The sequence below is a fragment of the Rhinolophus sinicus genome, linkage group LG02 (assembly GCF_036562045.2).
Source record: "Rhinolophus sinicus isolate RSC01 linkage group LG02, ASM3656204v1, whole genome shotgun sequence".
Taxonomy (NCBI): domain Eukaryota; kingdom Metazoa; phylum Chordata; class Mammalia; order Chiroptera; family Rhinolophidae; genus Rhinolophus; species Rhinolophus sinicus.
In genome coordinates, this window is record NC_133752.1 from 82,050,239 (window position 1) to 82,069,486 (window position 19,248).

The following is a 19,248-nucleotide window of genomic DNA, read 5'->3' on the forward strand; positions in this document are numbered from 1 at the left end:
GCTAATGTGCATTTACTGCTCTTTTGTGGTGAGATAACTATGATGGTAGATATTGGTGAGAAAGTTGCAGATCAGTCAGAGTCCCTATCTTAAATTCTTGGTGTTCAGGGATTCCACGCTCGCTGGAGAAGAGCGTATTTCTGTGGCCTGACTGTTGAGGCTTGGACTTTGTCTTCACCACTTACCAATAGGTTAACTTTAGTCAGGATACCTTAAACCTGTAGTATCACTTTCCCCACCTGTAAAATGAAAATAATAATATAACCGATTTTGTACCCTTATTCTGAGATTATGATCATAATGCGTTAAGGGTCTTGGCATATGCATGGCCCATAGTAAATGCTCAATAAATGTTAGTGATTATAGACTTAATTGATTTATTATAAACGATCAGGATGTGCTCACATATACATTACTCTCTCCTTAAGGAGAAGAATGGGTAGATTAGATGAGCTATGAAAGATTTCTGCACTTTGAAGGTAATATAAACAGACATGCAGCCATATGTTTCAGAACCATGAAGACTTATTGCTGCCTTGGAGCAACCAGTTGGTGCCAAATAGCTTTATTAATAGCCAGTATGTACAGGGCTGGCTCTGTGGTAAGGAATTAATTTGAAACTGGAACACTCAAGACAGACAAGTGGATAATGAGCTTTTTGAATGCTTTTGAAGTGTTTCTGTCATATTTTCACAGTATAAAATAGCATTTCTGCAATTTCCAGCAGCCCTGATTCTTTATGGTGCTTCTTTTTTCTTTATAACACTGATCACCACATGCACAGTCTCTCTGACCTTACCCGTTGTCTTTTGCTCATCACCTGAATGTAAAATCCTTGACGATTGCTTACTGTTAGCAGCTAGCAGAGAGCCTAGCACATAGTGGTGCTCAGTAGATACTTGTCTTGAATGAAAGAGTTTTAAGTCATTCTTATATAGCTTTTAGTACCATGAAGATTCAAGTTCAAGATGAAAAGGCTGTATATGAGCAAAATGAAGTATAGAGACTCTAGTGGAAGTTTAACACCTGAGAGTCAAGAAAAGTCTTGCCATTTTGAAATAGTCAATGATGGTTAATGTGCTAGTGAAATAACTATAAAGCCTAGTAAAGTAGATGACTTTATGTGTACATCCTTAAATAATAGAAAATTGGTGAATGAAATTAGTGAATCGCCAGTTCCCGGTTGGGAGGAAATGTTAAACTTTTGCATAGTACTATGGAATACAGGCTATAATAATAAAGGAATGGGAGAATAATGCTTATCAAAAGTTAACTTGACAGTTAGTGAGGTACTTGAAGCCTTAATAAAATACTGAAGACAGATGTCAAAGAAAAAGGATATTGAGCATTTAGAGAACGTCTCCAATGCATCAGTAATCAACATCATGTTTGAAAGACAAATTACTTGTGTGATGAAGTTGATAATTTCCAAATTTAATTACATGATTGTTGGACTAAATTGGTAAAGTGAAAGTAATATGAGGGGTTTGATATAGATACATATATAAAATTACATGTGAAGAATTAATTTAGATTTCTTGTACTCAAATATTCTCATAGGAGAGTAAACACTGCATGAAGGACAATAGTACAAAGTTAATAGTAAAAAAAAAAAAAAAAAAAATGTAAAATGTTGTGGGGATTCCTGGCCAGAGAGTTAGTTTATCACCATTATATGAAGCAACAATTCTTTGAGCTTTTCCCAGCAGAAATACCTATTTTTAAAAGTCCTCTGGACATCCAATATCTGTAATTGTTTCTTTGCTGATAAGATTCTCCTTATACTGGAGACAATCAATGTGAAAGGATAGAGATAGATGGATAGTTGTGTTTTTTTATTTATGCAATAACACTAATAAACATTTCCTAAGTGCCATTTACTGGGCTGGGAACTAGGATTGGAATCTCTTGAAATTAGTGATGGAGACAGACTAGAGAGCGCCAGTTCTGAACGGTGAAATTAACATGAGGCACGAGGTCGCTTTTGCTGTCTGAACCTCTTGGACTGCTTGGAGAAAACAGTCCCCGCCAGGTTGACCTTAGAGTGGGGAAGAGGGGCTGGAAAGGCCTGGCCTTTCTGGTTACTCCAGATCATTCTACCTGTATCTGAGCATAGGGTGGAGAGGTGTTGCTCAGACCACAGAGGGTAAGTTTCAGGGCTTAATGTGAGGTTCTCTGACCCAACCAGACCAGCCAAGAATTCTGAGTCATAACGTGTGGTTTGTGGTTTAGAAAAGGTGTTCCGGGTGTTTTCTAGAGGATGAATTGGAGGGGGCCAAGATTGGAGAGAAAGACTACATCGAGTTGAGGGGAGCCCATGAAGTAAGAAGTCCAGAGTGTTTTTTTAGCACAGCTAAAGGAATTTTTAGCATAGCATAACCTTGCTATCAGAGACTTAAATGTGGTCAGAACAGCAGCACGGTTGTCACTGGTACATTGGAAATGCAGAACTTTAAGTCTTCATGACACAAGACCTCCCGAATCATCTTACCAGGACCCCCTGGTGCATTGTGTACATGTTAAAGTTTGAGCATCTCTGCCTTACAAAACCCTGTTTTGGCTCACCCAGGCCTACCTCTCTTGCTCTTTCTCCAGTCACATCTTTACACTTTAGTCAGTTTCTTGCATTGCCATTCATTCTCTAGAATGAATGGCCTTTGCCCCTGCAGTTTTCTGTGCTGGCATGTTCTCTTTCTTTCTCCCCATCCCACTGGCCAAATGTCACCATCACCACCCCCAAGCAAAAACAAAAACAAGCATCAAAACTTCAGCTTTGATGTCTTACTTCCTTGTCTAAGTATATGACAATGAAAAGTGCCCTATTGTTCTCTAGGATTGTGTGTTAATGGGAGGCAGATCCTAAAACTTTCGAGGACTGTCTGGCAAATGCAATGATTGGAGCATGCAGGCTGTAAGAGGAGCACCTTGTCCGTGCAGAAGTGGTCAGAGGCTTTCTAAGAGAGGAGACTCAAGGGGTATGAAAGGACAGTAGGGAAATTGAGCAGTTTCTTTCCTCATGAAGTCTTTGCTGATAATGCTGGGAGGAAAGCGCCCCTCCTAAGCGCTCTGGTAGTGCTCTGTGCTTCTCATGAAGCCCCGCCATCACTGTAAAGGACTGGCTAAGGGCCTGCCTGCCTGCCTCCCTCCCCCGCCCCAAGCTGCAGACTCCCGCGGGCAGAGGCCAGGTCTGCCCTGCACATGGGAGATCCCAGCAACCCGGTGCTCAAAAATACCTGTTGATAAAGACAGGGAGGTTTAAGGCTCTCTTCGTCAGAGCTGTGTTAGTGGACTTGTGGGGCGGCAGCTAAATAATAATAGTGTGTTAAATATAAGGAGAGATGAAGCTGCCAGTTCTCCTTTGTTTATTAAGAAAGAAAAGATTGTTTATTTAGAAAGAAAAAAAAGGCAACAGAACAGTATCTGAAGAGGTGGTGTTTCTCTTTTAAAGATTTATGAGTCCATTATTCAACAAATGCCTATTAAGGAAGGTACAGTTGAGCCTCACTATTTGTAGAGGTTCCTGCAAATATTATTGAATCACCACTGTGCCTGCACCTTGTTGAGGTTGAACAAAAGATACTCTGCTTCTTGTTCCAGCACTCATATTGTAAACAGGTATCCTTTTCATGGTTTCATGGTCTATTTGGTGCTGTGTTTTTCACATTTTTGTGCTTTTTGGGGGGGTGATTTTTCTGTTGAAAGTGAACCCTACACATAAAAAGCACACAAGTCTTTGGTGCGTCTTATGGAGAAAATATACATGTTAGGTAAGCCTCATGCAGGCCTGAGTTTCAGTCCTGCTGGCTGTGAGTTTAATGTTAAGGAATCAACAAGTGTCTTTAGACAGAAACATGTATAAACACAGTTATTGCATTGATTGGTTGATGAAAACGTTGTGACCGGAGAAAGAGGCTCTAACCTAACCTGCAATTCCTCCTGGTTCAGTGTTTGCTGACTCAGGTTTGCAGCGACCTCATAGAACATGACTACGGTGGAGAACGCGAATCTACTGTATTTACTCTTCCAGGTACTGTTCTGGGCCTGGAGGGTCAAACAGTGAGGAAGACAGATGCAGTCCGTCCTCTTTGGATCTTAACACTCTCGTTGGGGCTCTTGGCTGTATGGAAATAGACAGGTAGCACATACACTGCTCAACACACATCTGTGAGGAGAAACATTATCAGTAACAATGATATAGATGCCCCCCCCCCATTTTTCTTTTCTTATTCATCTCCAAATTTTGTTCATTTTTTAAAGGAAAATAGCTCTTGCCTGCTCACACGCTCCCAAGTGCACCCTCATGCTCTATTTATCTGTTCATTGTTTCTGTAGAGGTCACATTCTCATGTTCTCAGCTTCAGTCCCTCATTCATTGCTCATTAAAGGTATTTTTCTAAAAGTACAAGGCAAACCAAAATGATTTTTCCACAGTATTCTCCCAAAGAATGTCTCTAGTGCCAGCTGTTCTAATAGTTTGTTTTACCCATCTGTGGTTATTTTCATCTGGGCACCTTGTATTTAGTACTCTTCTTACCTTCACCTTCTTTCTTTTACTAACGTTAAAAAAAAAAAATAAATCTGTCCTGGTCCAGTCACTGGGCAGGTGGTGATCTTTTACAGTATTTGTTTCTTTTTGAATGTGCAGAGTAATATTCATTTGGAGGAATTTTTTTGACATTGAACAATTCTCAAAAGACCCTTTGCCGCATAGTCATTATTTTAAAAATAACTATGAATATTAGTGTCTAGTAGATGCTTAACAAATGTTTGTTGATTGAAGCAGCCAGACTTTACACCTGCCATAGCCCCACAAAAACGGGATGATATGCGTGAAAGGGAAAAGATCACCTTGCATAGCATCGCTCTCTCTGCTCTTCCTCTGCCTGAGCACTGGCCCTGGGCCCTGGCAGGGGCTCAGGACTCTGACGTAACTGACCGCTTCCCCCTGAGCTGTAGCTGTCTTAGTAGAGGATTTGGGGACACTAAATTTTTATGTACAGGATTCAGTAGCTAATGCATATTTTTATAAGCAGGTGGTCATTTACATAATTGCCTCAGGCCTGGCCTTGCCCTCTGCTCCAGGAGACAGAAAGATAAAAGTGAAAGGCTTTTCACCTCTGAAGCCTATTTCTTACACACTTTAACCACTCTTTTTTTTTTTTTTTTTTTTTTTTACCCTCAGGGCATAATAAGAAAGGAACCCCTGAATATTAAATCTTGGGGAGTTTTTTTTATTCTTGCCTGATGTATTTTAACCAGCTTCTAAAATTTTCAGTTCCTGCTGTGTTTGTGTGTGTGAGTGTGTGTGTGTGTATGCAAGTGTATGGAAGGAGGGAAGGAGGGAGGGAGGTTACAATGAATAGAATGAACACTTGTTCTCCGGTTAAATAACTGGCTGATGCTATTAGAGGTAGGAACAAAGTGCAGTGGAGAAAGGCGCAGAGGGATTCCACTGGTACCCTGAGCTGCGTGGCTTCCTTATGCTCCTCCAGACTCACTGACCGTTCTGCCCAGGTGGTCAGGGCCGAGCTCTCCTGTGTTGTCAGCCAGGGTCTGTGCTCTCTGGCTTCTGCCTGAGCTGGACCTGGGGATGCACCTGCAGGGCATCGATGGGGAGTGGGAAGAGCACAAAGCCAGGCCTCCATCCTGGGCTCCCTCCTTGCCTGGCTCTGGTTTGCTGGGAGCTGGGTCCCTGCAGGGAAAGCCACAGCTCCCCTTGCCCTGGGGGTGGAAGGCCTCATGGGGACTTTATCCCTCGCTGCTTTTCCTTAATCCTGCCATGGATTTGTAAACAGTCTTTCCATTTAACTTAACTCAAATACCCCTTTATGAATCAGCCATTGTTTGCTACTGGTACACTAATATTGGAGGTGATGAACTTGAGGAGATGTATAGAGGAGATGAACTTGTATAGAGATGGGCGTGGCGGGGATGAAGGGTGATGCTAGCCAGCCTGTTCCCAGCGTTGCTCAAGCATGGAGTTGTCCTGCTGTGGGGCATGTTGAGGGAGCTGTCAAGAGTGCCTAGTACACAGGGGACACACGGTGTGTGTAGGGGCTGAGCCTAGGTCATGAGAAGACTGTTAGAGGAAATAGCTTAATGACACTCTGTAAGTCCCGATTGCTGCAAGCCTTGACATTGATTTCTCACTGGGGATTTTCTGTTAACTCTTTGGAGGGCATTTTTATTTTTTAAATTGAGTTAATTGTAGAATTCTCATGCAGTTGTAAGAAATACTACAGATATTCCTTTTATATTTCCCTCAACGGTAAGATTTTGGGAAAACTATAATATTTTGTCACAGCAACAGTATTAACATTGATGCTATATTCACCAATCGTATTCAGATTTCTCCACTTTTGTACTCATATGAGTATTTGGAGGGCTTTTGATCAAGGTGGTTATATTTTCAGTTTCAGAATGAGAGTACTACAATTTTAATATTAGAAAAGTTTTGGGTTTTCTTTGGAAACTTCATATGACATTAGAATACTACATATCTATTTTCCCCGTGACTTTCTTTTCCCTCCTTATAAGTATTTAAGATTCAGTGGAACTATTGAAGACATCCTGTTCTCTCTAGAAATGTATTTTAGACTCAACCTTTCTAAGAAAATCACCTGTTATCTCTAGTGAGGTGTAAGCACCTTGTGGATCTGACACATTTTAGTTCCTCCTGGACAGCATTGTGGTCACCTCCAAATTCTGCAGGGCAGGGAGGCAGTTATCAAGAACCTCAGGAACAGCTCCGTCACAGAGAGCAGTGTGACCTTTGACCAGCCCTTAAACTGTCTGGTCCTCAGTGCATGCATTTGTAAATGAGATATTTCAGTTTATCTCTAAGGCAACTTCCAAGTATAGTATTTTTTGTTTATTCCTTGTATATAAAAAATAGTTAATAACGGTGATAAAACTCATCACCTTCTCTCTGAGTCATTCACTGTTTTTTTAAAGCTTATTTCCTGCCTTGCCTTCCACAAATTTCTTCCAAGGATTTTACCTCAGAAGGTGAAATATACTACTGGTAAAGTGCCTTTATAAAAAAGGGGCAACATATATTGGAAGGTCAATTTTGCAATCCCGATGACAGGTTTTTATCTCATGGTGTGGATTAATAACTTGGTTCTTCTCACTGTGAGATGTGTCTTTAGGAAGTATATAATTGCCTCGAAGATTGAGGAGATGGTCTTCATTTTGCATGAAGTGTAATTATGCTGTTTGCATCGTAAGTCCTAATAGAACACGTGCAACGCGTATTATTTTTAGATTTGATTAAATATCTTGACAGTTTATGCTTGTCTTCTTGGAAAAGGTTTATTCATTGCCTTGAGTGGTTAAGTAATTTAGAAATTACCAGAAGAATAAAAGAAGAGAAGCCTTGGGAGGGCTTATTAGGAGTAGGGGCGGGATATTTAACAGTTAAAAATGTATATATCTGCCTCTTTAGTATTTACTCTAATTCATTATTATATTTGCCATTTCCCACTTATTGAAAAAGCACCCTACCTAGAGAAGCAAATCAATATTTACAGAGCACTAGTGCCACAGAGAGTTTGAAATCTCGTGATGAGGGTTTATTGCTGTTTTATCTGCTCTTCAAAGGCAGACAGACATCAAACAGTCTCCACCATCCTCTTGGTCCCAGTGACAATGCACCAGTGCCTGTGTGGTTCAGCCAGCAGCTTAATTATTGAAGATCATCATCTTTGAATTTTCTTTTTAATATTTCAGAGGATATTCTTTGAAAATCTATGTATTAAATAAATCAGAAGATGATGCGGCGAGAAAGTTTTGTCATGTTTTTAAATGCATCAATTTTCTTAAAATTGAGGGTGAGGAATTGCAATAAGAATGACCAAATTACCTTAATTGAGAAGCTCCTGTTATTTTCAATTACTGTGAGGAACAAGTAACATCAGATTATTAGTAATGATGAACTAGGCCCTGGGCCGCAGAAACATGAACAAATCATAGAGGAAAAGGCTCTATTCTCATTTGATTCGTCTGGGGCCAACACAGATTTGCATTCTTTGTTTTGTCAGGACAGTGAAAGGTGGGCAACCTGTTAGGTGTACCAGGCAGTGGTGTTTCATGGTTCATTTGGTTGATAAGTCCTAATGTTTATGGTGATCTCGTTCTTTAAAATCAGGCTCAGCTTGTCAGGAGGCCGCATGCTCTTTGTGGCTACTTCTGCACCATACCTGTAGCTCTCATGAGTTTTCCTTCTCCTGTGTTCCTTGTTTTGAGGCACCAGATAATGGTTGTTACGGCTTCGCAATGCTTTTATTTATTTATTTTAATAACTTTTTTCATAAATTGTTGTAAGTGCTGCTGGGATGAGATTTGGCAAGTGATCGCCGGTATAGAAGTATATGAACTTACGTGGCATCACACATATTTTTGCATGAAAAAGCTCTTCTGACACCATTAGTGCAGCCTCTGGTTTTATAGATTAGGAATTGAGGCCTGGAGAGGTAAACTGATTTACCAGGATTGCAAATCTAGCTCAGTGGTTCTTCCTGTGCGGTTTGTGGGTCCTTGGGAGTGACTGAGAGCATTTCAAGGAGACAGGACAAAGCTCTTTTCCATGGACTTACTAAAATATACTTTATGTTTTCCCCCGGGGTGACGTCTGCATCAGTGATGCCCAGGCACTGATGGGTAAAATGCAGGTCCCTTGGCACAAATCAAGACAGTGGCACCAAATGTATTCTTCACCCAACACACTAACGGTTTTTATTTTTCAAACAGCCATTTTTATCTGCTGTCCTTGATGAAGCAGCAAAAGTGATTACTTTTATTAAATCCTGACCCTTGAGTACAAAATTTAAAATTTTGTGTGACAAATGGGAGGTCGGCATAAAGTACTCCTACCTATTGAAGATCAATGGTTGTCTTGAGGAAAATTTTTATGTGATGGTTTGAGTTGTAAGCTGAAGTAGCCATTTTTTTTTTTTTTTAAATGGAATGCCATTTTTATTTGAAAGATGGACAGATAAACTGGTTATTCAGTCTTTGGTATCTTGAACAGTTTCTGGAAAATGAATGGAGTGAGCCTGTCGCTACATGGCAAATGACTGACAGTATTTGTAGCCAAAGATAAGCTTTAAGCTTTCTAGTGAAAATTAGATTTTGGAAAACATATAGTCCACCATGAGCATGACAACTTCCCAATATTTAACGACTTTTCTCATGAAATTGGTAGTGATTGTCCCATATGTGATTTACTGATATGGAGGAATGTATCAACATTTGGAACACTGGCATACCCAATTACTAATAGATTCCAAATAACTAATGTTACAGAATTTTTCATGGGTTAAAGAACCATTCAGAATGTGACACAGACAAGTAGATTTTAATGTAACAAAGAATGAAAAGCTTCCATTCCACATGGCAGCTAACCTTTGAGAAACTCTCATTTGTCAAGTTCTGGCCATGTGGCATGGGTCTTGCCTTTTGGACCTAGTTATGCTGTACTGTGAAAACTCAGCTCTTTCAGCACATTGCACTACAAGAAAACCTTGATTTCAAGGTCATTACGATGCCATTTGGCATTCTTTTGAGAACACATAGTTTACTTTTTAAATTGAATTCTGTTCCTTTTTTCATTAACCTGGTAATCAAATCTTGGATGCCTTCCTGAGTTTGACAGTGGACAGAGATGTAAACATGGGGCCTGAAATTGCTTGGGGGTACTTGGTGATAAAGTGGTACACATGAACGATCCAGACTCTATTTATATTAACTTCTTTTATAGATACCACTAAAATGAAAACAAAGTTTACTGTGTGAGGAACTCACGGGAAGGGTTGCCTAATAGCATGTCTCCTGGGGCATCCTTAGCACTGCAGTTTGCACAGTAAATGCTGCCTCGTGCCCTGCCCAAACATCTACCCGGAAGGGACAACTCACAGGGTCTGCAGTCCCCACTGTGACCCATCTTATTTCTCATCCCCTTTCTTGCCTGCATCGACCGTTTTGAGAGTTACAGGTACAAAAAGCTAAAATGCTAATTATTTTTGTCTGTTTCAGACAAACATATTACCACAATGATCACATTCCATCAGAAGATGAGGGTCTTAATTATTTATCTAATCTGAATCACGTATGCAATTTACTTCTGGGAAAAATTTCAGAAACAACTAGAGTAAGATGTTTTATTGTGTCTCAGGAAATTCAGTGAAATTATATAGTCCCTGAATTTATTTTGGGGTTGTAGTGTAGTTTTACATGGTTATGTTATTATTGTGGTAGACTTTTTGGTCATTGCATCTACCATTTTTAAAATATCTTTTTGTGAATAGTGCTTCTTTTATACCTGGGGCAGAGGGTGAGAGAGAAGGAGAGAGAGAGAGAGAGAGAGAGAGAGAGAAGGAGAGAGAGAGAGAGAGAGAGAGAGAGAGAGAGAGAAAGAGAGAGAGAGATCTTCAACAAGTAGATAATAAACAGAGAGAGAGAGAGAGAGAGATCTTCAACAAGTAGATACTAAACAGCCCTATAATTGGAAAGTAACAGAACCCATGTCCAAGGAGCAGTATTATAATTGCCCAGAAGTATTTTATTCTCCCCTTCCCCATTTTGTTGCTTTATTTTGAATTTTGTGAATCTGGGAACAATTTTGCTAATTGGGAAAAAACTTCTCTTATAGTAAGAGCATGTAGTATTAACACACATAGATTCTTAGATGTATATTTTTGTGAACCTATTTGAGAGCGACTATGTAGTTCTTAGTGTGTTTTATTTTTTGCTGCAGATTCTAAGCAGTGCGGGATGTCACAAGTTTCTACATACACTTAAAAATTGGAAATTATTCTTTGATAATTTTTATGTATGTTTTTCCTAGCAAATTAAGGTAACCACCAATTAATATTAAATGTTCAGCATATTTTTCCCCTGTGAATGTTACTCAGGCTTTATTTTTGTTATTAAATCCTCATGACGTAGAAACAAATGTTAAATGCAATATGATTATAATTCATATGCTTCTGATCATTTTTAATTTGCTTTAACGTCTTTGAGACTATTGGCTTGACAATGATTTAAATACAACATTCAATGTATGTAGTCTGTTTTTCTCATCTCAAGGATCTATGAGTCTGTATCTTGACCAATGCATTAGTGTTCCAGAAATGTTTCCTGTAGAGTAAATGATGAGTTTATTATATACCATTAAAGCTGTTTTTAGAGGCTTTTAATAAATGGTTAACTTGCATCCTAATTTTTGAAAACAGATTACACTAAACATAGTTTAACTGTCCTGTCTCATGTCTTTGAGTGATTTTGTCCAGTTGAGTGGGGCTTTTGGTTGTGATATAGACCCATGTGTTTTTATTCTTTTCTGTTTCTCCTCTACTGTAACAATGATTATATGTGCCAGAATGTTCTCAGTGCTACTGATAGAAATGTTAGCCTGAGTTTGTTATCGATTTTGTTATAGCAATTGCAAACAAACTCCTCATTTATATGATTAAAGTTACCAAAACACTGTCTTTCATGTAATTTTGTATGTGAGTATATGCCAGATATTACCTGCTTATTAGTGTATTACTTTCAAGATTTCTGTTATCTTAAAGATCTAAAATATGTTTGTGTTTTACACTTTTCATAATACTTTATTGAACAAAAGAAATATTTATTCAATAGAATTCTTTAATAGACTAGCCAAATACTGTTCAGATTCTGTATTTTTAATCCAGCAGATATGATTAAAAGTTGAATGAAATTTGTTTCATAGCTTACATTAATTTATATTTTAGAATATGACATTTTATTTAGAAATATTAGGATAGTAATAGCAGTAATGGTTATTTTACTCTCTGTTGAGTGCACACTATGTGTCAGGCACTATTTGAAGCATTTTATCTGATTCAGTTCTCACAATGCCCCTATGAAAGAAGTGCTATTTTATTGCTGTTTGTGTATGAATGGACTAGAGACAGAGGCTAGGTAGGCGGCTTGCCCAGAGGCACACACATAACGTTGTAACGATGCACATATACATGACCAGGTGGTCTGACTTCAGAGCAGGCTGTCCCACGCAGGCCACGTTTCTTTTGCCATGAAGTATTTTAAAGTAGCTAATGGAATATCTGTTTAGAATGCTGACCCACTGTCACCTTAAATTGTTACTCTATTCTTTAATCTTTGGGATTTAACTACCTTTATCCTAACATGTAGTTTTCAGACATTAGTTATCTTTAAAAAAACAAAACAAAACAAAAAAAGACGCTTTTATTTTTTTGTATTTGTAGATATGCCTCTTCATGTCCGACGAAGCAGTGACCCAGCTTTAATTGGCCTCTCAACTTCTGTCAGTGATAGTAATTTTTCCTCTGAAGAGCCTTCACGAAAAAATCCCACACGCTGGTCAACAACAGCTGGCTTTCTCAAGCAAAACACTGCTGGTAGCCCTAAAACCTGTGACAGGAAGGTAACCATTTCTACTTTGTCCCTTCTTAGTATCTTCACGATGGCCCTTTGTGTGTTTGCTTATCTACTTCTACACCAAAGTTCAGATAACTTTCCATTTTATATTGCCTTTGAATTTTCGGATACAGTTTGTGCTATATATGGTGTAAATTTATCCATTTTGGAACAGGTAGCATTCATATGATTAAAAATGAAAACTTTCGATATGAAATGTGTACGTGTGAAGTCCCTCTCTATCTTGTCTCCTGTCCTACCTCTCTTTCTCTTCATGGACAACCCCCTTGTTTGCTTTTTGCATGTTCCTTCAGGGATATTTTACACACATGTAAGCAGAGAGTCATACTGGCTCAGAAGGTACATTGAAGAAATTATAGCGTTATGGACTTTTAAAGTTGAAAGTGGACTCCATGGTCATTTATTTTTGAATACTCAGTTGGTAATTCTGTCTCCCTCCAATATGTACTGTCTAGTCTAGAATATAATATTTTGTTCTTTGACCTAATTTATTTTAGTCCATGACCTACTTATTTAGTCTAATACATACACTTATTTTAGTCTGCTTAGTTTAGTTTTTGCAATTTGTTTGTGAGTGCTCTTGTCATACACTTCTACAGAACCCGTATCATTCCCTTCTGTCATACTTCTAAGCTTTTACCCAATGAGCTTTAACCATGTTTGTGATTTTCACTGCTGATCCTATAGAATTGTTACCAGGAAATGACATTGAACTTCAGCTCTTCATCTTCTTGAAGGAATGAATTCAGTCAAGAGACAGAATTTTGTACAGAATAAAACAGCCAGAAATTTGTTAGCAAAAGACAGTGCCCTCCCAGACATGGAGCAGGCTGACCCACGGGAGGGAAGCAGCCTCACCTCAAGTTGCATGATGAAGGCTTTTATTTCTGTGGGTAGAACTGCCTCCCCCTCTCCCTTCTCTTATCTCTCTTTCTCCCCCTGAGGTGCCTAGTCCTCTGGCACTTAGCAGTGCATTTCTTTGATTTAGGGGCACGTGTAAACACATTCCTTAAAGGTATGTGTACACCTGGAATCCTGCTGGGCAGCTGCAAGGGGTCTTGACCCAAATAGGAGCTGCAGCCGGGGCTAAATCTCTCCTTCTGCTCATTTCTATCTGCCTACCCTGTTAGAATAAATGCTCACTAAATGTCTGTTGAATGAATTAATAAACCTTTTTCAATGTTAGCACAGTGTATATTGAAGACACATTTTGAGCATATATTGAGAAATGTGGAATTATACTAATCACATATTAATATTAAAATGAATGTAGCATGAAATTTGCTTGATTTATTTGTTCATCTACGGAAATACTTGTTTTAAATATTTCTTTTAACTTGGTTTTACATTTCAGCAAACTCTTTGCACTAATTCAAGTAAGAAAACAATTTATGTGATACATAAGTTTAAAGTGAGAAGCATCTATAAGGAGAAAACAGTGTACTGAAGTCTGATATTTTTGGATTAGGGGTCTAACTGTAAGGCTCACTCTTCTGAAACACTTTATTATTGAAAGTATTTTCTCATTGAGATTAGCTTGAAATTGTACAAGGCTTTATTATGCAGTAGACTGTCCAAAGAAGCAGAATTCAGTTTCTGAATAGGCCTCATGACATTTAGTTTGTTCAGAATGGACCTAATTTACACGGGTATTCATAAATGCATAAACAAGTCATGTTGGAGGTTTAAAAAAAATTCATTACTTTTTCAAAAGGTTTTTACTTAGTTGAAGGATAGTAGGTCAGACGTCATTGAGGTAATCGTTTTTTATAAAAAAACTTATTTGACATCTTGGATGTGTGAGTCAGCTTTGGTTGCAGCAAACAGAACCACAGTCGCTATTTTAAACGTAAAAGGACTTCCACTTAGAATATTTTTCTCAGAAGGTCATTGAAAGGGCTTGGAGAGCAGGCCCTGAGCTGGGCCTCAAGAACTTGTGAACAATGGTTACTATACATGTGGCCTGCCCAGGGAAGAAGGGGGGGGTTGCATTATGGGGAACTGGGATCTTCCCCCCTGCACCTGGCCCCTAGACACTGGCACTCTGTCTCCAAGTGTGCTCACCTTGCTGCTTATCACCTGTGAAGCTGGGAATTGAACCCAGAAATGCCTCAGAAAATTCTGTCATCTTCACAGCTGTACTTGCCAGTAGCAACAGCCTAAGAAAATTCCCTATTTCACAACCATCATTAAAATCTCAGACTGTTGAAGCCAGATGGGCGGAATGTAATTTGCATCCAGATCCTTATCTGCAGGGGAGCTGGGAAGTGGACTTCAGCCTCCCAGCCTCTGCAGCATGAGGAGGCCAGGAGGCGAAGAGGCCAGGAGGCCAGGAGGTGAGGAAGCCAGGAGTCTGCTCACTCCAGTGAATCACATCTACTACCCTGACTTTTTGTTTCACATAACACATATCTGTCATTGTAAAAAAGGGGGGACACTAATAGAATAGAACAAAATTAAGTTATCTATAATTCCCAATCTCAGCAACAGTGTTAGTGAACACACACACACACAGACACTCACACACACAGACACACACACACACAGACACACACACACACACACACACACACACACACACACACACAGTTGGGAGCCAAACTGGGTTTATATATTTGCATCCTGATTATTTCTACATTTTGTTTATATCATAGGGATTTCTCCTGGTGTGAATTTTATTAGAACATATTTTTAATGAATGCAAAATATTCCACTGATAGCGTGTACACTAATTTATTTATCATTCTTCTATTGTTAGACATTAATACATTTTCCATTTTTTCACATTATAAATATCAGTGCTGTGAGACAAAGTTGAATATAATTTTATTTGTTTTAAAAATGGTGACTTATTCAACAAGCTCTTTCCCTATTTAGAGTGGCATTTCATGTAGCTAAATGCTCTGTAGGAAAGGCCTTGATTTACATTTATATCTCTAGATGAAATCGTATTCACATACAATACTCGTAAAGGGTGTTCTGTAATGAATTTGGCTTTTGAATTATTTTTGGCTTTTTCAAATATCAATTTACTAAATTTGCTGTCTAAATTTTAGGGTTCTTATATTTTAGTCTGAGAGCTTTTTAACAGTATATACATAGCTGATTAAATTCTATTTTATATTGTTATGAAAAGATCTGTTCTTTTTCTTTCATTTATTTTAAAATTTTTATTTGTTTATTTCCCATTCCCTGCCCTCCTTCCCTTTATTTCCCATCTGCCCCTTTGGTAACTACCAGCTTGTTCTCTATAGCTCTGGACTTCATTCTGTTTTGTTTTATTTATTTTGTTTTTCTTAGATTTCACATATGAGTGAAATTATATGGTATTTGTCTTTCTCTGAGTTATTTTACTTAGCATAATAACCTCTAGGTCCAACCATGTTGTCATAAATGGCAAGATTTTGTTCTTTTTACTGCTGAATAATATTCCATTTTGTGTGTGAGAGAGAGAGAGAGAATATGTCACATCTTCTTGATCCATTCATCTGCTGATGGACATCGAGGTGGCTTCTAAATCTTGGCTGTTACTAGGAATGCTGCAATAAACATAGGGGTAAATATATCATCTTTTTGAATTAGTATTTTTGTTTTCTTTGGATAAATAACCAGAAGTGGAATTTCTGGATCATATGGTAGTTCTGTTTTTAATTTTTTTGAGGCATCTTCCTACTGTGTTCCATAGTTCCTGTACTAATTTACAATCCCTCCAGCAGTGTACAAGTGTTCCCTTTTCTCCACATTCTCGACAGCACTTGTTTATTTATTGATCATAGCCATTCAGACTGGGATGAGGTGATATCTCATTGCAGTTTTAATTTGCATTTCCCTGATGATCAGTGATAGTGAGCATTTTTTCATGTCTGTTGGCCATCTGTGTGTCCTCTTGGGACATTTCTCCCAATTCAGGTCCTCAGCCTATTTTTTAAATTAGATTGTTTTTATTAAATTGTATGAGTTCCTTATGTATTTTGGATATTAACCTCTTTTTGGATGTCACATTGGCAAATATCTTCTCCCATTCAGTAGTAGGTTGTCTTTTCATTTTGTTGATGGTTTCCTTTGCTGTGCAAAACCTTTTTAAGTGCCATTTATTTTGCTGCCCTTGACTGAGGAGACATATCCAAAAAGATATTGCTAAAACAGATAGATGTCAAAGAGTTTACTGCCTATGTTTTCTTCTAGGAGTTTTATGGTTTCAGGCCTTACATTTAATGATTTAATCCATTTTGAGCTTATTTTTGTATATGGTATAAGAAAGGGGTCCAGTTTCTTTTCTTTCTTTTATTTTCTTTTGCATACATGTGTCCAGTTTTCCTAGCACCACTTATTGAAGAGACTGCCTTCACCCCATTGTATATCGTTGCCTTCTTTGTTGTAAATTAATTGACCATATAAGCGAGGATTTATTTCTGAGCTCTCTGTTCTATTCCGTTGACCTATATATCTGTTTTTATGCCACTGCAATACTGTGCTGATCAGTGTAGCTTTGTTGTAGTTTGATATCAGGGAGTGTTATACCTCCCTCTTTATTCTTTCTTTTGTGGTTCCATATATTTAGGATTAGTTGTTTTAATTTCGAGGAGAATGCCATTGGTATTTTTATAGGGATTGCATAGAATCTGTATATTGCTTTAGGTAGTAAGGATATTTTCACACTATTAATACTTCTAATCCACAAGCAAGGTATATCTTTCCATTTATTTGTATCTCCTTCAATTTCTTTCTTCAGTGTCTTAAAGCTTTCAGAGTGCAGGTCTTTCACCTCTTTGGTAGAGTTTATTCCTAGGTATTTTGTTTTTTGATGTAGTTGTAAATAGGATTGTTTTCTTAATTTCTCCTTCTGGTTGTTTATTATGGGTGTTTAGAAATGCAACATATCTTTGTATGCTGATTCTGTATCCTGAAACTTTATTGAATTTATTTATTAGTTCTAATAGTTTTTTAGTGGTTTATTAGGGCTTTCTATATATAGTATTATATCATCTGCAAATAATGGGAGTTTTACTTCTTCCTTTCCGATTTGGATGTGTTTTATTTTTTTTTCTTCATTGATTGCTGTGGATAGACTTCCCATGTTTTCAGTATTCAGAAAGGATGCTTAGAGGTAACATATGTGCTGATCAGTATTAATTTCTTTTGAGTCTGTTGGCACTTACCAATGCTGGACAATTTCAAGATGTTATAAATCCTTATGAGTGTGTAGTGGCTTATATTTTCTGTGTAAACATATGGAAATAAATTAGCTAAGGGTTGGTTCATAGTCTTGTGATCCATTAATCTAATGGTTAGAATAAGTTGACATTCTTGCATAACTCATATACAAGGTTAACTGATTTCTATTCTTTCAAATTGAATAAGCAAAACAGTTCTAGAATAATGTCACCAATGAATTAAAATCACTTCTGAGCAGGAGCGTTCCATTCTGGTATGTTAGAATGCTACCATGTTGAACTCACTCCTATGGTTCAAAACCTCAGATGAGAGGTGGAGTCTTCCAAGTTAAGGTAGTTACAATATCTCATTCTGCTGTTAGTTTAGAAGACAGTGTAGGCAAATTATGATGCTACTAAAGCCAGATGAAAACTTGGAGAGACAAAGAGTTCTATGGGCTTCTGGATTTCTTAAAATTTTTCAAACTTTTATTTGGAGTTGAAATGTAGAAGGGACGATAGTCTTGGCTTTTTTCGTTGTTCTTTGGAACATTTACTCATTTCTGTTTTTCAGCATTTTGTGGATGACTGTCTTTTTCAACTCTTTTAGAGAACATTTTGTTTGCACTTTATGTAGAAAGTATCTTGCTAGAAAATGCATTTTCATTTGAGATTTTTACATGTGCTTAATATTATTTCATCTTGGGAAAGAATATTTCAATCAGTGTGAATACTTAAATCATTTTACCACCTCTTTAGTCATCCTTATTAAGTTGGTGTCCCTGCGAATATAGAATCCAACTAGTACATAGAGAGTGTTTGATTCATTCCATCAAGAACGATGTAATGAGGCACTTATCAGAATCAGCCTACCATGAAGTTTCAAGGGTAAAGTCTGTTCTATTTCATTATGCAGTAGTTATAAGCCATTGTTCCTTTCCCCCAGATAATGAGAGGTGTTGCTTTTCCAAGTTAAATTTGTCCTCCCCCATCAAAAAAAAAAGGAAAGAAAAGAAAAGAATATAGGTAGATTTAGCATGAAAACTGGATCTTGACTAATTTCCAAGAGGGATTCATACCTGATTAAGGAAAGGAAACGAAAGTTATAAGAGAACATATTTCATTGGCATTGTTAGTCCCCTTGTCCCAGTAAAAGAAAGACCTTGGAATGTTTCTGACCCCCTGGGCTTATTGTTTCTGTTTGATTTAGCTGCTTGGCATATTTGGTATGTTTTCCAATGTCCCTGATACATGTGCACTGTTGGAAAAGATACTGTCTGAATTATGTCTTTGTCATCTTTCCTCCCATTTCATTTAGAAGAGTTTTGAGATCTTCTAACTTAAAAAATATATGTTTTAATGAACATTTTTGAGAGTATATTTTAAGATTCCTAAAACATTTTATCTGGTAATGACTATTTGCTCTTTGTGTTTATAAATAATGGAAAGTATAAAGAAGTAGGTAAGCAATTTGGAATCTTGAAGATGAATAGTATTGGCAATTTGGTGTATTAACTTCAGGATTTCCGTGGAGTATAGCTCTGTATACATTATTTCCCTGAAAATAAGACCTAACCGGAAAACAAGCCCTAGCATGATTTTTCAAGATGACATTCCTTGAACAGAAGCCCTAATGCATCTTTTGGAG

At 37.8% G+C, this 19,248-nt stretch overlaps 1 protein-coding gene across 18 annotated transcripts in view; it reads left to right on the top strand.

Annotated features, from left to right (window-relative positions):
- The window catches only part of PARD3 (par-3 family cell polarity regulator), a 612,084-nt gene that overhangs the window by 262,210 nt on the left and 330,626 nt on the right, over positions 1-19,248 (top strand). For all 18 annotated transcript variants that reach the window (XM_074324693.1, XM_074324707.1, XM_074324692.1 and 15 more), the window contains one exon: positions 12,255-12,433. In XM_074324693.1, coding sequence (XP_074180794.1) covers positions 12,255-12,433 — 179 coding nt within the window. The remainder of the gene's footprint in view (positions 1-12,254; positions 12,434-19,248) is intronic.